At 41.1% G+C, this 20010-nt stretch overlaps 2 protein-coding genes across 10 annotated transcripts in view; both read left to right on the forward strand.

Moving 5' to 3' along the window:
* Positions 1 to 3144, forward strand: part of tnpo1 (transportin 1) — a 42619-nt gene extending 39475 nt beyond the window's left edge. For both annotated transcript variants that reach the window (XM_030085434.1, XM_030085435.1), the window contains exon 25: positions 39 to 3144. The gene's annotated coding sequence lies outside the window, so the exon portion shown is untranslated. The remainder of the gene's footprint in view (positions 1 to 38) is intronic.
* Positions 3145 to 4560: 1416 nt separating this feature from the next.
* The window catches only part of fcho2 (FCH and mu domain containing endocytic adaptor 2), a 40787-nt gene continuing 25337 nt past the window's right edge, over positions 4561 to 20010 (forward strand). For 3 of the 8 annotated variants that reach the window (XM_030085428.1, XM_030085429.1, XM_030085427.1), the window contains exons 1-4: positions 4562 to 4801; positions 15228 to 15319; positions 18163 to 18237; positions 18327 to 18468. In XM_030085428.1, the coding sequence (XP_029941288.1) occupies positions 4769 to 4801; positions 15228 to 15319; positions 18163 to 18237; positions 18327 to 18468 (342 nt within the window). In that variant the 5' untranslated portion in view covers positions 4562 to 4768. Of the gene's footprint in view, positions 4802 to 15227; positions 15320 to 18162; positions 18238 to 18326; positions 18469 to 20010 lie in introns of all 8 variants that reach the window. The other 5 variants (XM_030085425.1, XM_030085430.1, XM_030085431.1 and 2 more) reach the window with 5 other exon arrangements.

The following is a 20010-nucleotide window of genomic DNA, read 5'->3' on the forward strand; positions in this document are numbered from 1 at the left end:
GAAAACACGTGTTGAGCAAACTCTTTCTCTCTCCACAGGTCATTCACTATGGGAGACAAAATAGGGAACCATCCCAGGGAACATGTTACCCTTTACCGGGGGGAAGGGCCAGCCTGTCAAGGGAAGGGAAGGGGTGCGGACCCCCTCCACGACCTGGCGGACGGGGTGGGAGGGAGGTGGTAGCTGCAGTTCTCAGTGCCCCTTTGCACAGGCAAGCGGGCAGACAAGAGACTGGCAGAACAACATAATCATGGGAGGATAATTCATGTAATCACACCTCAGTCGCAATTTATGAAATCTATCACCCTGTGTTTCTTTTCAAACTTCCCCCCCCCCAAATGTAATTTTTTTTTTGGACTACTGAAGAGAAATGTAAGCAAAATAAATGAAGAAAACCGTTCCTAATGTTAGATGCAGATAATGATCTTCAGGGCAGACATTTAATTTAAAGAAGACTGTTCCAAAAAACAACAAATATTACGAAGAGATGCTGAATTAGCATCAAAACAGACGGATAGCTTCAAGCTAAGGACTTTTAAGTAAAGCTAACGATGCATTTTATAAACTCCAGCGCCGCAAAATAGAAATGCATATCACCAAGAAACACTTATCACCTATATAGTCATTGGTTTAGTTCCGTTTCTTTTCTTTAGCAGGGCAAAAGCTGTTAGATATGTCACCAGAGAGCACAACGTTTCCTTTTAAAGATCAGCTTTTCGGGGGTTAGGTAGCATGCTTGTATCATTGTGAAAAGCTCTTGAAGATTAGTGGCGTGTGTTGATCGCGACGGCTGTCATCGCCCTTCGATGAGGTTCTTCTTTGATCTTGTAATTTTTGTATTTAAAACTAGTTTCTGTTTCTTCTGCCAGAGATATACGGCACCGAGCTGTAACGTAGCATGACGGGGGTTCACGCGCCTCAAACCGGAAGCGCGTCAGATCCCGGCCGTGGTGTAACTTTTGGAGTGGATCGCTGTCTTTTGGTCTCGTGGCGTGAATGTGAACTTGGAACGTCCGTCTTCAGGCATATCAAGAGCTTTACACGCTTTCAGTCCTTTTGTGTTGTTCTGAGCTTCGTGAAGGAGAAATGAAGGAGCAGCATGCAGGTTGACGTCCTGTGTGTGTTAGTCCTTTTTTTTATTATTATTTTTTTTTAAATAGTTTTCTTCTGGACTCAACACCTCAATGATACAAATCCTGTCTGTGATTTTTGTGACTTTTTGGCTGTCAAATCCATTCAAAACCATCAAAATCAATGTTACGTATGTTTATTTCTCAGTGTACTGAACTTCTGTTAGTGGTTGTCTGGGCTTCTTGTGCTTTAAATAAGCATGATCTTGAGGATGACTGTGTAATGTTTTGGGTGGTTGTCACTGTGGGGTACTTGGATGCTTTCATCTCTTGCATGTTGGTGGCCCCTCACACCCCGACAAATAGTGGGAAGGGGATCGTGGGAGGAGGGAGGGAGGGGAAGCTTCGATTCACTTAAAAAACAACAACATAGTAATCTTTTATGTAACGAAACACTGGGACTTTAGTAACTTCTCATGAATTTCGCTGGAGTGTTCTCCCTTAACTTTTTACCCCATAGCTGGATGTATAGTTTTAAATACTGTGAAAGTACAAGAATGTTAACGTCTCTGCTTGGTTTGCGCTGTTATATTTTACAAAAGTGTCTATGTGTTTAAGTTAGAGAGGGCCTGATTGTATTCCATGATGGGTTGGAGAGATACATTTTTTTTTTATAGTTGTTTTTTGTTTATTTTTTTTTAATGCCCAGCCAGTCATTTTTTTCCTCTGCTGGCCAGAGTAATAGCTGCAGTATTTTAATATTTTATGATGCACATGACTTGCACTTAAGAAAAAAAAATAAAAACTTAACTAGCAAGTGCTTGAAATGAATGATGTAGCCAAAACCTTTGAGAATATGACCTTACAGATCGTTAATGAAGTATTGCTGCTAAAAATAATAGTAATAATGATATGTACCTACCAAATGCAATAAGCATCTTGATGCAATTGGGTTATTAGATGATAAAACTGTGATACATTGGAGCTGATCTCTTAGGTGAAACATTTAAAATGAGGTAAATTGCGTACAGGATATGAAGCATCATGGAATACAGAGGCAAACACTTGTGTGTGTGTCACATCATTTTGTGTTTTGAAGTGATTTCGTCTGTCACATTCCAGCATTTTTGGCATGCAAATATTGGAGTAATCACATCTAGATGGGGTGTGTGCGTGCGTGCGTGCGTGCATGCATGTCTGTGTGCATGTGTGCGTGTGTGTTTGTGTGTATACAGTCCTGTTATTCTTTCATTGAAAGAGAGTTGGTCTATAAAACACGCGAAACAATCCCCATTATTACTGTGCTGTATTTCTGACTCGACTGCTGCTATACATTGTGTTTCACCACTTGAATCTGTGTTTTCTATGTGTTGACCTCAGGCTGTTTGTGTCCAGTGTTATTTGTTTTGATCATTTCCCCTCAATGTGTACGCCTTTATGCATCTCCTCTTAATAACTAAAGATTAGTTTAAATAAACAAAGAGAGCTTGCCCTTCATATTAGAAACGGATAACCGTGGGTGTTAATCGATGTTGCCGATAATGCGTGCGACACTGCTAGCTGTCTAATGGGATTTCAATTGCAAAGCAAAGGGGGGGTAAGAACAATTCAAAAATGGTAACTTGCACATACTTTACGTACTTTTTCTCAAAGGTGATTGTCATCAAACGAGGGTAAATAGTGTGATCTCTACACAATGCCTTGAGAGCAAAGACTTTGAGGCGTGTCGGTGTTTCGTAGTAGAAATACAGTATACTGTATCTTAAGAAACAGGTAACGCCTAATTCAAAAGCAAAGAAATAGGTTGATAACTTAAAATATTTGCAAATATGAGTTTGACTTTCTATGAAGCTTTATTGAAAATTTGTATTTTATAAAGCACCCACCACTATTGAGGAATGTCTAGTCAAAGAGCTCATGTATTCTGATATTCGATTAGCCTTTAAACTTGATTAGATTACCTGCCTTCATCTTTTTTGCTAATAAAAAGCGAAAGCATCATTTTGATAGACATGGTTTGATTTTATTTGTTTTTTTTTTTTTTTTTTTTAATAAGCTGCTGAATTTTCAAAAAGTAATACTTTTGGGGCCACCAAATATTTTGGATCATGCAAAGACTCTATATTGTACTGTAGTAATTTTGTAATATTTGTAAGATGATATAGTGGGTGTGACTGGTTACCATTGCTTGAATCTGTACATTGTTCCAATAAATTGTTTACATTACTACAAGTGTTTGTGGAGTGTGTTCTCAAGCATTTTTCAAAGTTAAGCTTTTGAAATTGTGACATTTTCATGATTCATTTGGCTTTACATGCATTACAGGTCACAATTATGTGGCTGCTGTGCAATCACAAATGTTTTTTTCAAAGCTCTTGCAATGTTTGTAACAAATTCGAAAGTTACGCAATCTTAAAACTAAACTAATACAAGAGAATAAGTTGATCTTTGCACATTAAAGGATACATTCCCAACAGGGGGGAACTTTAGCAAACCTGCAGACTTTTTGATAACCTGTCACTCAAATAATGAATAAATAACATCTTAATCTTTAAATTTAAAAGATAAATCATGTGAGTGACAGCATGATAGTCTGTGCCCTCTCTGCACACATCATTACCAACCGTTTCTGTTTACTGTTGTTTATCTGTTTGGATTTCTGTGTGATTCACTGTGCAAAGACCTTCCAATGCCAAAACATCCACTTGTTTACAGTACATTCCTGTTTGATTTAGCTCTGTTTGTGAAGTCTGTGCTGCCTTCCAGTTTCAAACTGCTGCTGGAAAGATGAGATTTGAACAAGTAGGACGGAGACGCCTTCAGGACTTGTTTGATCAGATTCTGCGCAGTTTGAGGGAGCATACTGTGTGAATTCTTTGGTTGTTGTCATGAGGATTCCCTGCACCACATGGTGACTCACTGAGTTGAAGCAGCCTCTCCCAGTATTCTTGTACAACAGTTTGAGTCTGCAGTCTGGTGGAGATGATCACTAACTCAGTGTCTACTGTTGAAAGAAAGCTCAATGTGAGCAAGAGTGAGCTGATCAAGCATCACTTGTGTCCACAGAATAGTCTGAATTATTTTTGAAATATTGCATGAGGTAATTATGATTTGCAGTTTAAAAAGGAAAACATCTTATGCAACACTAATATTTTGAAGAGTAAATTTTTCATTTTCATGACATATGAAAACAATTCAGAATTAAACAACATCCTTTCAGTTTGTATATCAATAATAATAATATTAATAATGATAATAATAATAATAATAAAGCATTTTCAGTGTTTTTCAACACAGATAGGAGCTTGTTTGTTTGCATCCAGCGGCTCTGCATTGTTCCTTTGTTTCACTGATGGGGAACCATGTGGCGCCCCCGCCCGCCCCGCGTTGTGGAATTTCCGCGGCGCACCTGAAGGCAGCACTTCACCCGGAGACGGCCCCGCCGCTCCGGCCGGCCGCTCTCCTCCCGTCGGCCATCGGCAGCGCTGTTTCCTCCAGCCGCTGGAGAAAGCAGCGGGGGAGAGACGCGGAGCAGCCGGCTGGAGGTGGAGTCTGAAGGTGGGGAGGGAGAAGAAAGGGGAGCGGAGGAAAACGGGGAAAAAGGCAGATAGAAGAGAAACGGGGGGAGGACGGTGGATGATTTTGAAAGTTTCCATCGCTGCGGATTCGAGAGTTGCGGCGCAGAGGAATAAAACACGATGATAACGCCGTACTTCCTGGAGAATTTCTGGGTAGGTGCTGCTTTTTGTTTTTTTTCTTTCTTTTTTTTAATATCATTCACGGTGTTTACACCGGTGCTCCTTATTCTCTCGGCTGTGCTGTACATGTCAGCCAAGAAATCAAGTGCTTTCCACGCCGCAGACGTGCCGCTCCGGTCGGGTCCCGGCTGGGGGAAGCAGTGCCCGGGCTCGGTTATACCCCGACACCCCCCGACATATCCCCACAGCCCCCTGCAGGGTATTATTTTGCCCACCCCGGGTTTTGGGGCCTCTGTGAAGCCATCTAACTTGGCACCTGAGAGCGTCCCGCCCCCGCCTGTCGCTGATTGGCTCCTTTTGGATTCTCTTGGAATGTTTATGGCGAATTCCTGGAATTCTACTGGCCGCTCCGGCTGTCCGTCACCGAATTCCACCGTACGCGTCATTTTTCTTCCGTAACAAAGTTTCAGTGAGAGGCCAGATGTTTTAGGTTACTTTAAATGTTTTTCTTTAAAAATCAGCTTCGTAAAGTTTGGATATTTGGCTCATGTTTCACACAGACTGAACTAAGCTGCGCGTGCTGTTATTTGGCTGTGTGGCGTTGTGTCTGTCCACTGCTTAAAGGTCATTTCTCTCCCGATAGTAATTTGACGTGGCTGCTTGGAAAGCCTGATTTAATTACATTTTCTGATCTCACTGCCCATTGTTTTGTTATTATTCTTATCTAAAACATCCGAGATTATGTAATGAAACTGTAAATCAATTAGGAGTATTACTGTAATTTCATGGAGCCACTCAGTACTGCCAGACTGTTACACATACTGAAAACCCTCTGAATAATGAATTCTTATTCTAATAAGCAAAACTAAATTGATTGTGATGAATGTGTTCTTATGAATGTGCAGTCTATTTACTTTCTAATTTTCAGGTAATTGCAAAAAAACTGGTATTAGAGTCAATCTAATGAAAACATAGAATTGGTTCAGGGTTGAGAGCTGAAACTAAAGTTGACACATCTGTTTTGAAGGCAGGTGTCTCTCAAATTGTAAAGTGTAAGTTTTGTAAATTTAAGTCTACTGTCTGTCAACATTCTTTTTTTCTGTGTTGCTGTTAATTATGCTGTCATAAAATCACCAATCACAATGACTTGAATGTCTATAACACCTGTCAGAACAAGGCATGTTGACGTGAGAGCATGACGGTAGAAACAGGCTCGATCTGAAGTTTTGCCATCAATTTAGCTGTTTAAGACCTCTATCTGTGGCCACACAGGGCCCCTTTGTTCCTTTTTCGTTGTGACAATTCAATTTTTTTTTTCCTCCTTATAATTTTAGTTTTGCACATATTGAGTGTCTTTGTTTGGGTAAAAATAAAAACAGAAGCTGTTACATCAACTGCCTCTTTGATAACATACCCTCTATTCATTATTATGTGTCTTGGATGCGCTGGGAAAATCCAGCCCTAGTTTTTAACCTCACTTGACCCGATTTGCAGATGGGGATGTATCTCATGCTTGCATTGCATACAAAGTCGTTAACTGAACATTTACTGCGAATAACATCGGGAAAGAGCTTTAAGTAGTCCGTAAGCACGATACTCTGACCATGTGAAGACCTTTTTTTCTTCCCGAAGAAGACTTCATCAGTTACTAAGTGGAAAAAGAGGAGCCTGATTCTTCAATCTGCCCTTTGTGCCCTGCAGTGAGCCACAAGAGAATCCAGTGATGGCAGCGATCAGCTGTGTGCTTAACATGCAGGACACACACCCATGCATACTTGGCGTGAAGAGATGCATCCATTTCCCTTTGACTTGACTGCAGGTCATCACCACAGAGCCGACACACACTCACACATTAGGCCTTCAGATCCAAAATGTGTTCTCAGCTATTTTATCTTTTGCAGTGCATGCAGGAAATCACACAGTCGTGTTTTCTCCATCACATGCTCTTCCACTTTGGGGTATTTTTTCAGGCATTTTTGTCGCTTTTTTTTCCCCCCTGTGTCTGTTATCGCGACTAGTATCGCTGATTGAGACGATATCCACATTCAGCTGGAGAGCAGACTTGTTGAGAAATGACTTGGCAGTGTTTTTCTGTCAGTCTTGCTGCATTTGAATGGTCACTGACTACATTTCCGCTTGATGGTTTTTTTTTTTCTTTTTTTTTTTTTTTTGGAGGCCTGCTCTCATTTCCCCTTTTCTGTATGTGAAACGTATCGTGGTCCGTTGATGAAAGCTCTTGAGGACCGGGTAGTCGACCTGCTTCATAATGCAAAAACTACGATGAGTCCATGCTAAATGTGCTCGCCTCCAGCCTGTCATGGGAAAATAAGATGGCAGCGTGATAAGCAAACAGTGTTGATACAGCCAACAGCCCCAGGATGGCCTTCTCTTTGCTGGTGTCTGGTTTTTCTGTCAGTGTGTGTGTGTGTGTGGTCTCTGTGATTCTCACACGATTCACTATGGGGGATTGTTTAGATTCTTATAGGCTGCGAATCAAATGGGCGAGATGTCATAACAAGACAGCAGAGACTGCAGCCAGAGATGAATGGACAATGGTAACACGTGTAGACAAAGTGTGGGATTGTTGTCCGTGTTTGTCTTGCTGAGTGCTTGTAGTGTTTTAATATGATGTCACGCTGTATTATTCCTCACAGTATCAGCATAAACATCACCTTGATCACACAAATACAGCATGTCAGACCAATGTAATAATAATAATACATCAGATGACCATTTATAATATCTATTTTGTTGCAATGTAGTGTTTGTAGGGTACATAAAGCTTGTTTATGGTTCCTTGTTAGTTCTCAGTAGTGGAGTTACTGTAGCTGTGACTGAAACTGTAAAGTAACTAGTTGCTGGGAAAGTAACTCTTGCGTGACAATTTCATCCCTTCAGTCTCTGTTCAACAGGGCTGTATTATTGTCGTGCTGCTGTGAGCTGTGCAGATCGGTCTCATGAATACATTTTAATTTTTAAGGGAACGTACTCTGTGGTCGGACTAATAGGACATCTCGAACAAAACGGCAGCATGCCGACAAAGTGAGACAGATCTGGAGTTAATGTGTCTGTGATCAGCTGGGCTGTGGATAAGGCGTCCGTCGTGTTGCTACCAGGAGGACTGAGTTAGTTCAGGAGTGATGGGGCATTCTTCTTCCAGTAAGCACAAAGTCAGTGAAATGGAAACATTTGCCTAAAGCTTACAGCTGGTTTGCGAGCCGAATGAAGAGAGAAACAGTCGCTTTTAAAAGGTGTAATGGGACTATAGAACTGATCATATCGCGTATGGTTCGTCTCAGTGCAATGATTTGATGAGTCAGTGCTGCACAGGCAGTATTGTACTGTTACAGATGTTATGCTGTAATATAATTTGGGTTTTTTTCTTCTGCACAATATTGTTATAATCTCAGTGGTTCATTCATTGCATGACAGAATGGTGTGTTTTGATGAGAAAACTTTACTGAATCTATTTGGAAAATCACCTCCAGAATATACAAAAGCCCAGTATTTCATTCAAAACAACACGAAGGCGTTATGGAGAAATGCAATCAAATATCGATGGAGGTGTGACGTGAAACTAATGTTTAATAGAAAGCAGATCAGGTCAAACAAGTTTTTAAACTTCCTCTCAGGCCTTTTTCATGACTTTCTGTGGTTAATGTTAAACATACTTTTATGGTTACTAACCACTGTTATATACTGAAATGTATTTCTTGTTGCTATTCTGGTTTTACATATTGAAAATCATATTTTTAACGAGTTTTTAAGGAATATTGCAGAAATATTGGACATTTGTGTTCCAGCCATGTTGTCTCCACTCGTTGTAAAGTCGCTGTAAATCACCAGCTTTACCCTGAGCCTGAAAACACGATGTTCAGCATCGCTTTTGGTTTTGTTCGACACTGAACCTTAGCCTCGTGGTGGCGGCTGTCATTACTGCTCATCTCATAAACACACACATACACACAAAAGCTGGCTTTAGAGGTGTTTGGAGTGAGTCACAGGTTTCCACAGACAACCTGCTCTGGCATTTCTCCCGCAGCCGTGCACTTGATCTCTCCTCCCTGACTTTACACAGCGGTCAGGGTTTTTTTTTTTTCTTTTTTCTTTTTTTCTATGTTTGTGTTTCCACCACAAATAAAGCTGACCGCATACTAAAGCTGTGTGTGTGTGTCGGTTTGGAGGCTCCGAAACCTCGCCAGTCACGTGACAGCCGCCAGACAGAGACTCTGATTTCATCCCGCTGCCTACCTGCTCTGCGCTGAAGCAGCCCTCAGCACTGTTTGGAGAAAGGATGTCTTGTTTAGCCAGGTCTAAATTCCTCAGAAAAAAAAAAGTAGTGTTGTCCTTATCCTCCTCGTTTTTTTACATACACACTTGTGTGTATTTTCATTGCTTATGCGCACATAACTAGAAAATCAATGAAGAAACAATCATTTAAACACATAGACAGAAAGTGGAGGAACATATTTGCATTAACTGAAATCATCTGCATATGACCGCATCGGTGTATTTACATATAAATAAGATCACACCCAAACAGAGCTGGGTAAGTCACATCAGATCACAATCAGAAAGCTGTTTGCTGGCAGGTATGTTCAGCATATAAGGAATTTGTTTTGTGCAGACTTACAGATGTAAGTATAACATGTGACACAAATCCTGAGTGATTATTTCATTGGTTTTCTCAAGAAAATTAAGTGAATCACCACTTCCTACAGCACTCTCATTCCACTCATGACCCATCTGCGAGTATAGTGTAAGTGCCTTCTATTGACTACTACAAAGCAGTTTTGGGATAGTTTTCCCTTCAGCTGCACATAAATAAGCTTGTTTTGAGAAATAATGCTATTTTCCAGCCTGTCTCACTTGGATCATTAGTGCGATTCTTCCTGTGTGCCGCTCTGAGCAGCCACCTTTCAGTGGGAATGAGAAAATAACAAGGAGCATTACATAGGCTGTGTCGCTGGAAAAGTATATCCATTTCCTGGAATGAAGAGAAAAAAAAAATCAATGTTGTGCACTGAGAAGATGCAGACATTTATAAATAAAACAGGCTGAGGTTATGGAAAGTATGGATTCACTCTCGTGGTGGCTTCTTTTTCTTTTGTTGTTGGAAGTGGCAGGATGAACCTGAGCTTCTTCCTGGACACGGGTTGCATTACTGCCTGTCAGGCAAACACACACTTGATTCCCTTCACACACAGGATATTGAAACTAGTTTTGTAACAGAAAAGAGCGAATTCCTGTCCTCTGCCCAGCAGATGGTCTGTGATAAACTGCAGCTCTGTGGTTTTGTTTATCTTCTTCTTGAAGGTGGTATTTCAGATTATGGATGGCAGTTTCTGTTGTGTGTGTGTGTGTGTGTGTGTGTGTGTGTGTGTGTGTGTGTGTGTGTTGGCTTTAGTGAACACTGTCCTGCACACATGCATAATGGAGTTTTAACAGCAGTGTGTGGTATGTGTTGTGGACACAGCTCGAGGACAGGTAGCTTGAACAGAGCTATTCAGAGCTCACAATTCAAATGTCTTATTGATCCAGGAGTCTGTGTGCTGATGAGGAAGCTGCGTAATTCATACAAAACGTGCGTTATTATGAGATCAGATCATTTCCTCCACTGCAGCTGGTGATTATTCATTATTGTATTTATTATTGATTAATGTGTTTTTTGTTCCTGCTTCAAATCTGATTTCTCCAAAGGTCAATGAGGTCAATTAAAATAGGGTTGAATAGTTGAAAATATCTAGTTATATAATCGCTCACTTGCTGATTATTCAAAGAATAATGCAAATTTTAGTGGAAAGAAACAGGAATGTGTGTGAAGAGCTCGACAAATTCACGAAGTAGAACAACATTAAACATTCTCAATGACATCTGGAAAAGCAACCAAATCTTTTTTTAGCACCTCTAACATCCCCAAGAAAGCGCAGACTTCCATCAGCTGCTGCCGAAAATGCTTCCTCCGGATCTTCTGGCTGAACAAAATCAGCAACATCAATCAGTGGAGGATCAGCTGCTCAGGAGGAAGTGGAGCTGGACTGGAAACAACACAGCAAGAACTAAAGAGGTACTGAATCTACAGAGGAGCGAGGAAGACTGAAAAACAAAGAGCACAGAGCAACAAGAGGAAGGTTGAAGACAGACGAGGGTATCGGCGGGTCATGAGTGGCGAAAAGGAAGCGATTAAACGAGGAATATTAGATGATTACTGTTAATTCAGCATTAGTGTCCTGCAGTCGTCCAGCATGATGTGGGACTGCAGACAGCAGTCTTCCTGGCTGTGGCAGTGCTTTGGTGTCCTGCATTTTTAAAACAGTGCAGTATTACTTTTATATAGGAAATGAAAAGGAGGTTGCGTGTAGACTGTGTAAGGAGGAGGAAAAAAAAAGAAATTAAACATAAACTTCATTCTAATTCTTCACTTTAATTTGCCCGTCAGAGTGGACATGTGTATTTTAAATCAATTGATAAAGTATTTTGTCTTGAAGGTGTCAGAAAATTGTGAAAGCTATAAAGACAGCACATAGAAAACTTAAAAAGTGTAACTAACATGCTGAACAGGGGATGTTTTTTTGCTAAGAGTTGGCCATGTCATCAATTAAAAAGAAGAAAAGCTGTTTGTTTTTAACAAAAATTTTCCCTAATTATTAAGTAATTGATCAATACATATCTGATCGTGTTTTTTCCCAGCCAGGATGGTGAAGTGTTGCGGACTTTCCAGTGATTCGTCATGTGTTGTACTGAGAGTGTCAACCCCAAACAAAAAGAAAATCACTCCAAAATAAACATCAGACATAACGTTTTCTTCAGTTTCATCCAATCAGAGTCTCTTGAATGGTGGAAGGCAGCGAAGCCAGTCAGTCACATGGCTACTGCACACACACACTCACAGTGAGAACATGTAAACTGCATATAAAGGCCTGATCTGCAATCAAACCCTCAACTCGTTGTGGCAAGAAGTTCATCTGGCACAAAAACTCGCCAAGTGTGCTTGCTGTGTCAAGCCGTCTCCATTGGAAGCTGGTTAATAGGAAATGAAATTTGGAAATGAAAGGGTTAAACGGCATTCAGGAAGCTTGCTGCGGAATCAAGAGTCAGAGCTATTTCACTAATGTTAAGCTTTTGTTTGCACAATAATGCTTTGAACTCTCCAGTGTTTCTTGGCCACCAGTCCGAGCCTCAGGTGGCGTCGCAGTGGCCTAAAGGTTTACTCCGCTTTAAATTTCAGATTTAATTGTAGGTGATGTTCCTGTTACTGTTTTCCCTTGTGTGTGTGTGTGTGGTGTGTGTGTCCTTCTTTCTGCTTGTGCGGCGAAGCACCAGTAAAAGTAAAAGACCACATTCAACCCTGAAGACCGAGGATTTGAATTCACTTCAGAAAGTGTTTGAGCCACAGAGGCTGGAAAAAGCGGACGGCTGACCTCCGCTTCCTTATTTTCTGATGAACTCCTTCAGCTTTGCAGGGAGCTTTCTCAGCTGCGGACTCCGCTGTTGGTCAAACAAGCCGTGATTGACGTGTGCGAACTTCACAGCACGTTAGCCTCCCTCGCTGTCGGGGCGGAGCGAGGAGTTTTAAAAGCGTCTCCATTTCGCTCCCGGCATAATGAGCACGTCTGGATTTCACAGTTGTGTGGCTGGAATATTAAACACTCAGTATGAGGGCTTCCATCAGTGAGTCTCCAGACTTTTGGAGAAACCATGCATTCCCCCTTTTCTGCTGCCAATATTGTTGCTGCAAAACAACTTGTATTTATGATTCACGAGTATTTTTAGCTGATTTAACCCCCCCCCCCAAAGGTTTCAGGCTTGTTCAAGGTGAAGTCCACAGTTGTGGCTTTGAAGAGGAGACTTGTGAAAAATCCCAAACGCCCCTAAGCTCTTTCCTGCGTTTGTTTGTATTTTGCTGCTGTGTTCATTGATATTGCGCAGCACATGAACGCAGAATGGCCTTTCTTCCTGTCGCTGCGCTGCACTGCATGTTTTCACTCACTGTGGCCACTTCCCTGTTTTGTGGAGCGATTGGCCAATTCACAATGTGCCTCTCACTTCTTTATTCTCAGAGCCGGGGCCGTAAAGCGCGAGGTGTTGTGTAAGGTTAATTTTTATAGTCGTGCAGTATAGTTAAGGCGTCGGGGCTGTTTGCTGTCAGTAAAGTCGCAGCTTGACTCGGCCCTTCTGGTTCTTTTCTCGCAGCAGGAAGCGCGTGTCCGTGGTCTGCCCAGCGGGTTGAGATGTCGGCCGATGAGCCCAGAGAACCTCTCCGCTTCTCTTTCAGTCTCTATTTGCTCTGTAAATATAGTGCTATTAGAGCAAACGTGTGGCTTTTTGACACAAACCTCCTGACCTTTCATCTCTGTCAGTGTGGAGAGAGAGAGAGAGAGAGAGAGAGAGAGAGAGAGAGAGAGACAGAGAGAGTCTGGTGCTGTGTGTAAACCGGCTTCACTCCTGGAGTCTGTAAAGCAAACTGCTGACACCGGAGTGATCCGCGAGCAAGGAAACGTCTGGGACGGCGCCGTGCTGAGGTGACACAAAGTTGGGCCACAGATTTTACACAAGAATGAATGAACACAGCTGCAGTTCCACGAAAATGAGTCACATTTTGACTCCAGTAATCTCAATTAACAGATATTTAATGTTTTCTATCGCGTGTCAGTGAAATTGCTGCTCTGCTTTTTTGTCTTTCGAGGAACTAAAGTGTTCCTTCTCCTTCTGGTCTTTCCGCAAAACACATCACGAATTTGTCAATATCCTGATATTAATATACACAATTTACATAGCAAAAGACTGACTGACTCGAGGGCGCCGTGCATTCATTACCTGCAATTTCAAAATGAGTTTTAGACTTGAAAAAAGGTGATTAATTGAAATTGATTCCCCCAAAATGGCCAGTTAAATCATTTAACACTTCCTGTTTGATTGACAGGTGTGTTTAGTTCATACATGGCGGGCACAGAGCCATAAAACAAAACAAGGCCACACGCAAAGAGAACAAATACTGTGATATGGAGTAATCTGTTACCAGGTGCCTTCAATCACAGTTAACCGGGATCCGCTACAGCAGCCTGTCGTCCTGAGTTGGATCAAATGAATGGAAAAACCCACCACGTTGCTTTCAGTTTCCTTGAAATCACAAATGAAGGTTGTGTTATTGATTAATTGGCACAATTACGTCACCTTGCTCTTGATAAGGCTCTTATCAGTCTCCGAGTTTAATGTTTGGCTTCGCTTTGGTCAAGTACCGTGAAGACCAGGATCTAATATATGATCCATTTTAACAGTAATATCAAGTCTCGTCAATGATTGGATCGTCTTCCTGCTCCACCTTAATGACAAGTATATTATGCAATGTTTTTGTTTCTCTTAATTTTCCTGGTATCATAAACAGTCTGGGAGTGATTGTTAAGAGAAGAAGGGACATTAAATGCCGTCAGCAAGAACTGAAGACAAGAGTTTAACGGATCAGTTTTGAGAAAGTCTTTCAATGGACAAGTAACTGTCACAGTCCAGACTGTAGAAAATGTGCATGTTTCTCCTCTGCATCATGGTTTTTTTCCTAAATGAAATGATAATATGCGAAACGGTAGCTGCTATAGAAAAACACATATTGTGTCTCCAGAGCCTGACACAAATAGATCCAGTGGTCAAACCCCAGTCTGGCATTTCTCTCCTGCAATCATGTGAACTGGCTATATTGGTCTGGCTGCTGTATCTCACTACTTGTGCAGCCGGAAGGAGCGAAGTTGCTCTCAGAATGACAGCGGCTGTTAGCTGCGTGCTCTATCTGTAAGCTGTCGCTGTGCAAGTGACTCTTCAGTCCGTTTTTATAACTAATCTGAAGACCTTTGGCTTTTAACTCTGCTTGAGACTCTGCTCCTGTTTTGTTTGTTACCATTTATTTTATTTTGTAATTTTTTTTTTATCTTATTTTGTTTTTTTTTCCCTTCATTTTTTGCACCTCTTGTTTATTTGATGACCCATGCCTTCTTATTTTTTTTTTTTAGTAGTACATTATTTCTCGTTGAGCACTTTTCTCAAGTACCACAAAAATGATCAATACTAAGCATTTATCTTGTTTTATTAAACACAAAGCCCCCTTTTCCCTCTTTCGTATGAATTATTTAGTGGTTCGTTTGCATTTTTCAAAGCGTCACTGCAACTGGACACTGTTACCCAGTGACATGGCAACTGCAGCAGCGGACAGACTTTCTCTTATACTGTGGGCTATTTTCTACCACACGGTTTGTTTTTTGTTTCAAACATGGCCAAGATGAGTATGATTGACCAGAGTCTGCTGCAGATGCAGCTGGAAGCTATGCAGGCAATGAGAGAGCTGCTATTAGAGACGATCTGCACGGTGAAACAGGTATCGCTGGTTTGTTTATCGGACTTGATGCCTTTCTGCTTCTTTTCCTGTCACTAATCTTCTTCTGCTTTGTTGTTTTCTCTCCAAAAATTCCAGGGGGAAAAAAATAATGGCTTTGACGTCCTCTACCATAACATGAAGCACGGCCAGATTTCCACCAAGGAGCTGACAGACTTCATCAGAGAAAGGTGAGGTCGGATCCACGCCAGCCAGACGATTCTGAGCAGGAAATCATGGTTAAGCTTATATTTCCGACACATTGCTTATTAACCGGTTATACCGTGTTTAGCTCTCCGGTACGCCTCCCTCTTCCTGCCAGTGTGGCTCTCTCGGTGCTCAAATGCATTTGCAAGTCAACACTTGCATTTCCAGTTCCTTCTGTTTATGCCCGTGATAAAATCAGACTCGTCAGCTGACAGCGTTTTCCAAAAAAACAAAGAGAATCCACTCAGTTTATCAGGCCACAAACAGTGTGTATTCCCCAAAAGTCCGTTCTGTTGGCAATAAGAACTGACCAACAATTACTACAAGTTATTACAAATATCTCACAGAATATGAAGTAAGCTGAAGCTTTTTGCTGAAGGGAGCTTAAACATGAGCCTCACGCACCACCAGACTCCGTGGCTTTCACAAACTCGTAATCGGAACTTCTTTTCAAACCCACGAAGATTAACCTCGCCATGCGAGACGTGCGTGTTTATAACCTGCCACACGCTTGATGGTCCAGCGGAGGAATCCAGCCTCCGTCTACCTTTTTGAGGAATGTACTTTAACACCGATACGCTCAGCCAACTGCGTTTATTAAAGGCTGGAAGAAATGAAAGACTGTAATTCAGAGGTTATTTCAGCTTTTGAAAATAATGAAACAGCCTTCCACTGTGGGATTCCTCAGTGAAATTGCAAAAATACTCTTAACAAGAAAATTACTCATAATCTACACCTGTTTGATTATTTATTGTCATTAAAGTCAGAACTTTAACAGACGGCGAATTTAAAAATCTGAAAGTAGCTGAAAATACATGCACACAAACACAAAATTGCAGAATCCCTGAGCGGACTAAAGCATCTGCAGGTTTTTCTGTGGTGGATGTCAACGCAGTACAAAAAGATCTCCAAGCCTGAAATGTGACTTTATTTTGCTACGTATTAATCTTCTATTGTTAAACCATTTTGCAATAAATCATCTTTTCATCAAAGATTAACCCACCAACAGTTTGTTTTAGGCAGTGATTCCCTTGCTGTCTAACTTCATTGAGCTTTTCTTACTTAGCGATGAGGAGGATTTCTACACTTTGTGCCATCTTCTGGTAAAAAAATAAAGTGACACTTTTAATGTTTTTGAGCATCTGTCTTCTAAAAAATTGCACTCTGGCTTCCTCTGGTGGGGGAAAGATCTTAATGCACCACATGAACATAGACTTGTAGTTTATGTCTCCTATCTATAGAAATATAGTCAGACTCACCATCAGTTATATATTCAAAAATGAATTATACAGTCAATAGTTGAACCTGAGTGTTCCATGTCAAAAGCAACTTTCTACAGTAAATAATTTAGAATAATATTTATTGTTTTATTTACTTTTTATTTAAAAAAAAAACTTGCTGTACTGTACATCGTCCTCGATCAGATTGGGGTTATTCTGTCTCAGCTTCAATACAGGATTCAAGACGAATTGGAGCGTCGAAAAAGGGAAATGTTAAAAAATAATGTTTTCCCTTAATAAATCTTTTTAGCAATGTTTTTCTTCTGGTTGCTGCTTTTTTGAGTTAATTGAATAACTTAGTGTTGATGAAGCTGCTTTAGTCATGTGTGTTTTCGTGTGTGAATTCAGTAACTTCTCACTAATTCAAATGTTTATTTGACACAAGTTGAAGTTTATTGCCATTTGTACAGTTTAAAAAACACGTTTGCCTGCAGAGTGAAATCCTCTCCCTGTCCACAGAGAACGCCGCAAATATTTAACAGATAATTGGATCCATCTTTTAGTCAACTGCCTATTAGAAGAGTTTTCATGCCGGGGAAAGGCATCTATCCACCTTACCCTGACGTTTTTCCTGAAGCTCTGTGGCGCCCCCTGGTGGGAGACACACTCCACACTTTACAAGCCTTTTATCTGCAGTCAGGTCAGTCAGATTAATCTGGTGTTAAATACAAGTAAAACTTTTGAAGATCGTCTTGTAGTTGTAATTAAAAAAAACACTTTAGCAGGAACATATTGATTCATAAATTCAAGTATAATTTAAGAGTTAGAATAAATCTAATATGTTCATTAGCGATGCATCCACGGGTTTACTCGTGAACATGTTTTGCTTTCCTTGTTTAAACGTACAAACTTTAAGGGTTGGTCAGGGTTTCTGCTGAAAGGCTGATGTCCTTTTTGGTCCAGATAACGTCTAAAAATAAACTTCCATCCTGCAATCGGAGAAAGTTAAGGAAGGGGAAATGCATTTCTAGCTTGTTGCATCCTCTGTGTTGGTTTATTTTTATGCACCTGTGTGTGTGCGTGTGTTTGTGTGTGTCAGTGGTGGATGAATGTGTGTGCGTGCACGCTTGTCCCGTTTCCCCCTGGCTGACCTTGTTCCTGTGACATGACTGTGGCGAGAGAGGCTGGCTAAACGAGACATGCATAATTCAGGCCTCGACTGCTGCAGTTTCTCCTCCTGTCACTTTTGTTGCAGGATAAAGAAATAAAAAATGAAGCGAATTGAAAAGTGCCGGTGATCCAAACACTCGCGTGCTCTGTCATCTTTGGCATGAGGTTCACGCACGACTCCCAAGCCGAACCAGATTTATTTGCCCACAACACAAAGTGCAGGTGGTCAAACATTTATGTTGTAAACCCTTGAGTGGGCGTTTTTGGCTGAGAGCTTCAAGTGTTTGAACCTTCGCTGCAGATTCTTCGCCAAACTCAGACATATTGTGCAATTCGGGGATTTTTAAAAACAGAAAAGTTGGTTTAATGTTGTCATGTAAACCCAAGGATTCTTGTCCAGCTTGTTTTTATACCAAATGTGTTATATTGTGTTGCAGAAGCACCATTGAAGAGGCCTACGCCAGGTCAATGACCAAACTCGCCAAATCAGCGGGCAACTTTTCTCAGCTCGGGTGAGTGAAGCAAACATCTTTCTGGCTCTGCGGAGAAATGAACAGAGTTAAGGATGTGAATGTGATTCGTGTTCCGCCCTTCGCCTCAGGACATTCGCTCCGGTGTGGGACGTGTTCAAGAGCTCGACGGAGAAGCTGGCCAGCTGTCACATGGAGCTGGTGAGGAAACTGCAGGAACTGATAAAAGAGGTCCAGAAGTACGTGGAGGAGCAGGCCAAAGCACACAAAAAGGTGAGGAGACGTTGGACGAAAAGCAGCATCACATCGTTCAGCCTCTTTATTATGGCGACAAAATGAAACTCTTCATTAATCATTGATTGGTTGATTTACCTTCATGCCAAAAACAACTTCTGAGAGAGAGAGAGAGCTCCATTTCCCTTTAAGACCCACGTGTACTCACACTTAAACCACCTGTAGAGGTCAACGGTGTGAGTCACATGTAAAAAATGGGTTTCAGAGTGAAAACCTGCACAATAAATTACATTTTACCCCAAAGCCTGCGCAGTTTGAGTGTTTACATATTTAAAAGTGTGCAACAAAGCATTGAGAAAAATAGAAATATCCGTTACTCTTTTTTTCTTTCTTGAATAATATGTACACAAAGATTTTTCTGCCATCATAGCCATTATATTTCATAAACGCATAATAAAATGAATATGTGAATACGACCATTTGGGTCTGTTCATGTTCCAGAAGGCCAGAAGCAGTTTAGCTACAGGGATCTAACAGCATTAAGCCAGTAATTTGTTGAACATTTTGATTTAATACTATAATTACAGAGTTTTTTGCAATTGAATTAAGGTTCAGTTGTGGTTAAAATGTTAAAATCTTTCTGTAAGTGCCAAGAAGTTACTGAGGTCTGAAACTTTAAGTGCCCACCAGTGTCACTTACTCTCTCCAACTGTTTCCTTTCCAATTTTTGCAAATGGTTTGTTGCTCCAGTTTTTCCCCCGTGCTCGTCTTCACCGCCTTTTAAAATATGCATCCATTTGTGACCGCTTTCGATTAAAAGTTGTCTCTCGCGCTCGTCTTTAAACCTCCGGGGTGTAGGAAGCTGTGTTGAAGCAGTAAAGATCCCCGAGCTGACTCCATCTCAGTGTGTGTGGTGTTGTTACACGATCGGCTCATATCTCATGCATGAAGCCACAGAACGCAAAGTACAGTGGAATTATTAGAGTTGCTTTTGTGCTAAAAAAGTGTCTCTCAGTCAGCTCCTCGCAGTCCTCGTCTCTTGAAGCTTCTTTTTCCTTTTGGCTGCTACAAAGCTGGATCTCACACGGAAATGTAGCTGCTGAACATTGTGACACATTTTAACACAAAATTTGTATTTGATCTCTTTTTAATGTATATAATCTGTCATAATTGTGTCATAGTAAATACCTGGAGGGGCTCAGTGAGGATGATTGAATAAGAGGCGATTTGTGTTTATATAAATGATGCATTCAGTGAAGTGGGAATGTTCACATTTGGGGAATTCCCACTTGACACTGTGCTGACAATCAGCCAAAAAGTCATCATCACCCATGAGTAATAAAAAAAAATGCACATAAAATGATGCCGAAATCTGAACTGCACATGCTATTGTTATTTTTTCAGCCTAAATAAGTCATGCTAGGTTTGGCTAATTAATTTTGACTTTACCTAAGATAATGCTGGTTTATTTCAGAGTGCATCAGTTGGGAAATCTATTTCACGTAGAGATGCTCGAATGTTTCTCCGCTCTCCAAACCCTCCTATTTTGCTCACTTCGTCGACGCTTGTATCTCACATGTA

Source organism: Salarias fasciatus (genome assembly GCF_902148845.1).
Source record: "Salarias fasciatus chromosome 7 unlocalized genomic scaffold, fSalaFa1.1 super_scaffold_4, whole genome shotgun sequence".
Classification (NCBI taxonomy): Eukaryota; Metazoa; Chordata; class Actinopteri; order Blenniiformes; family Blenniidae; genus Salarias; species Salarias fasciatus.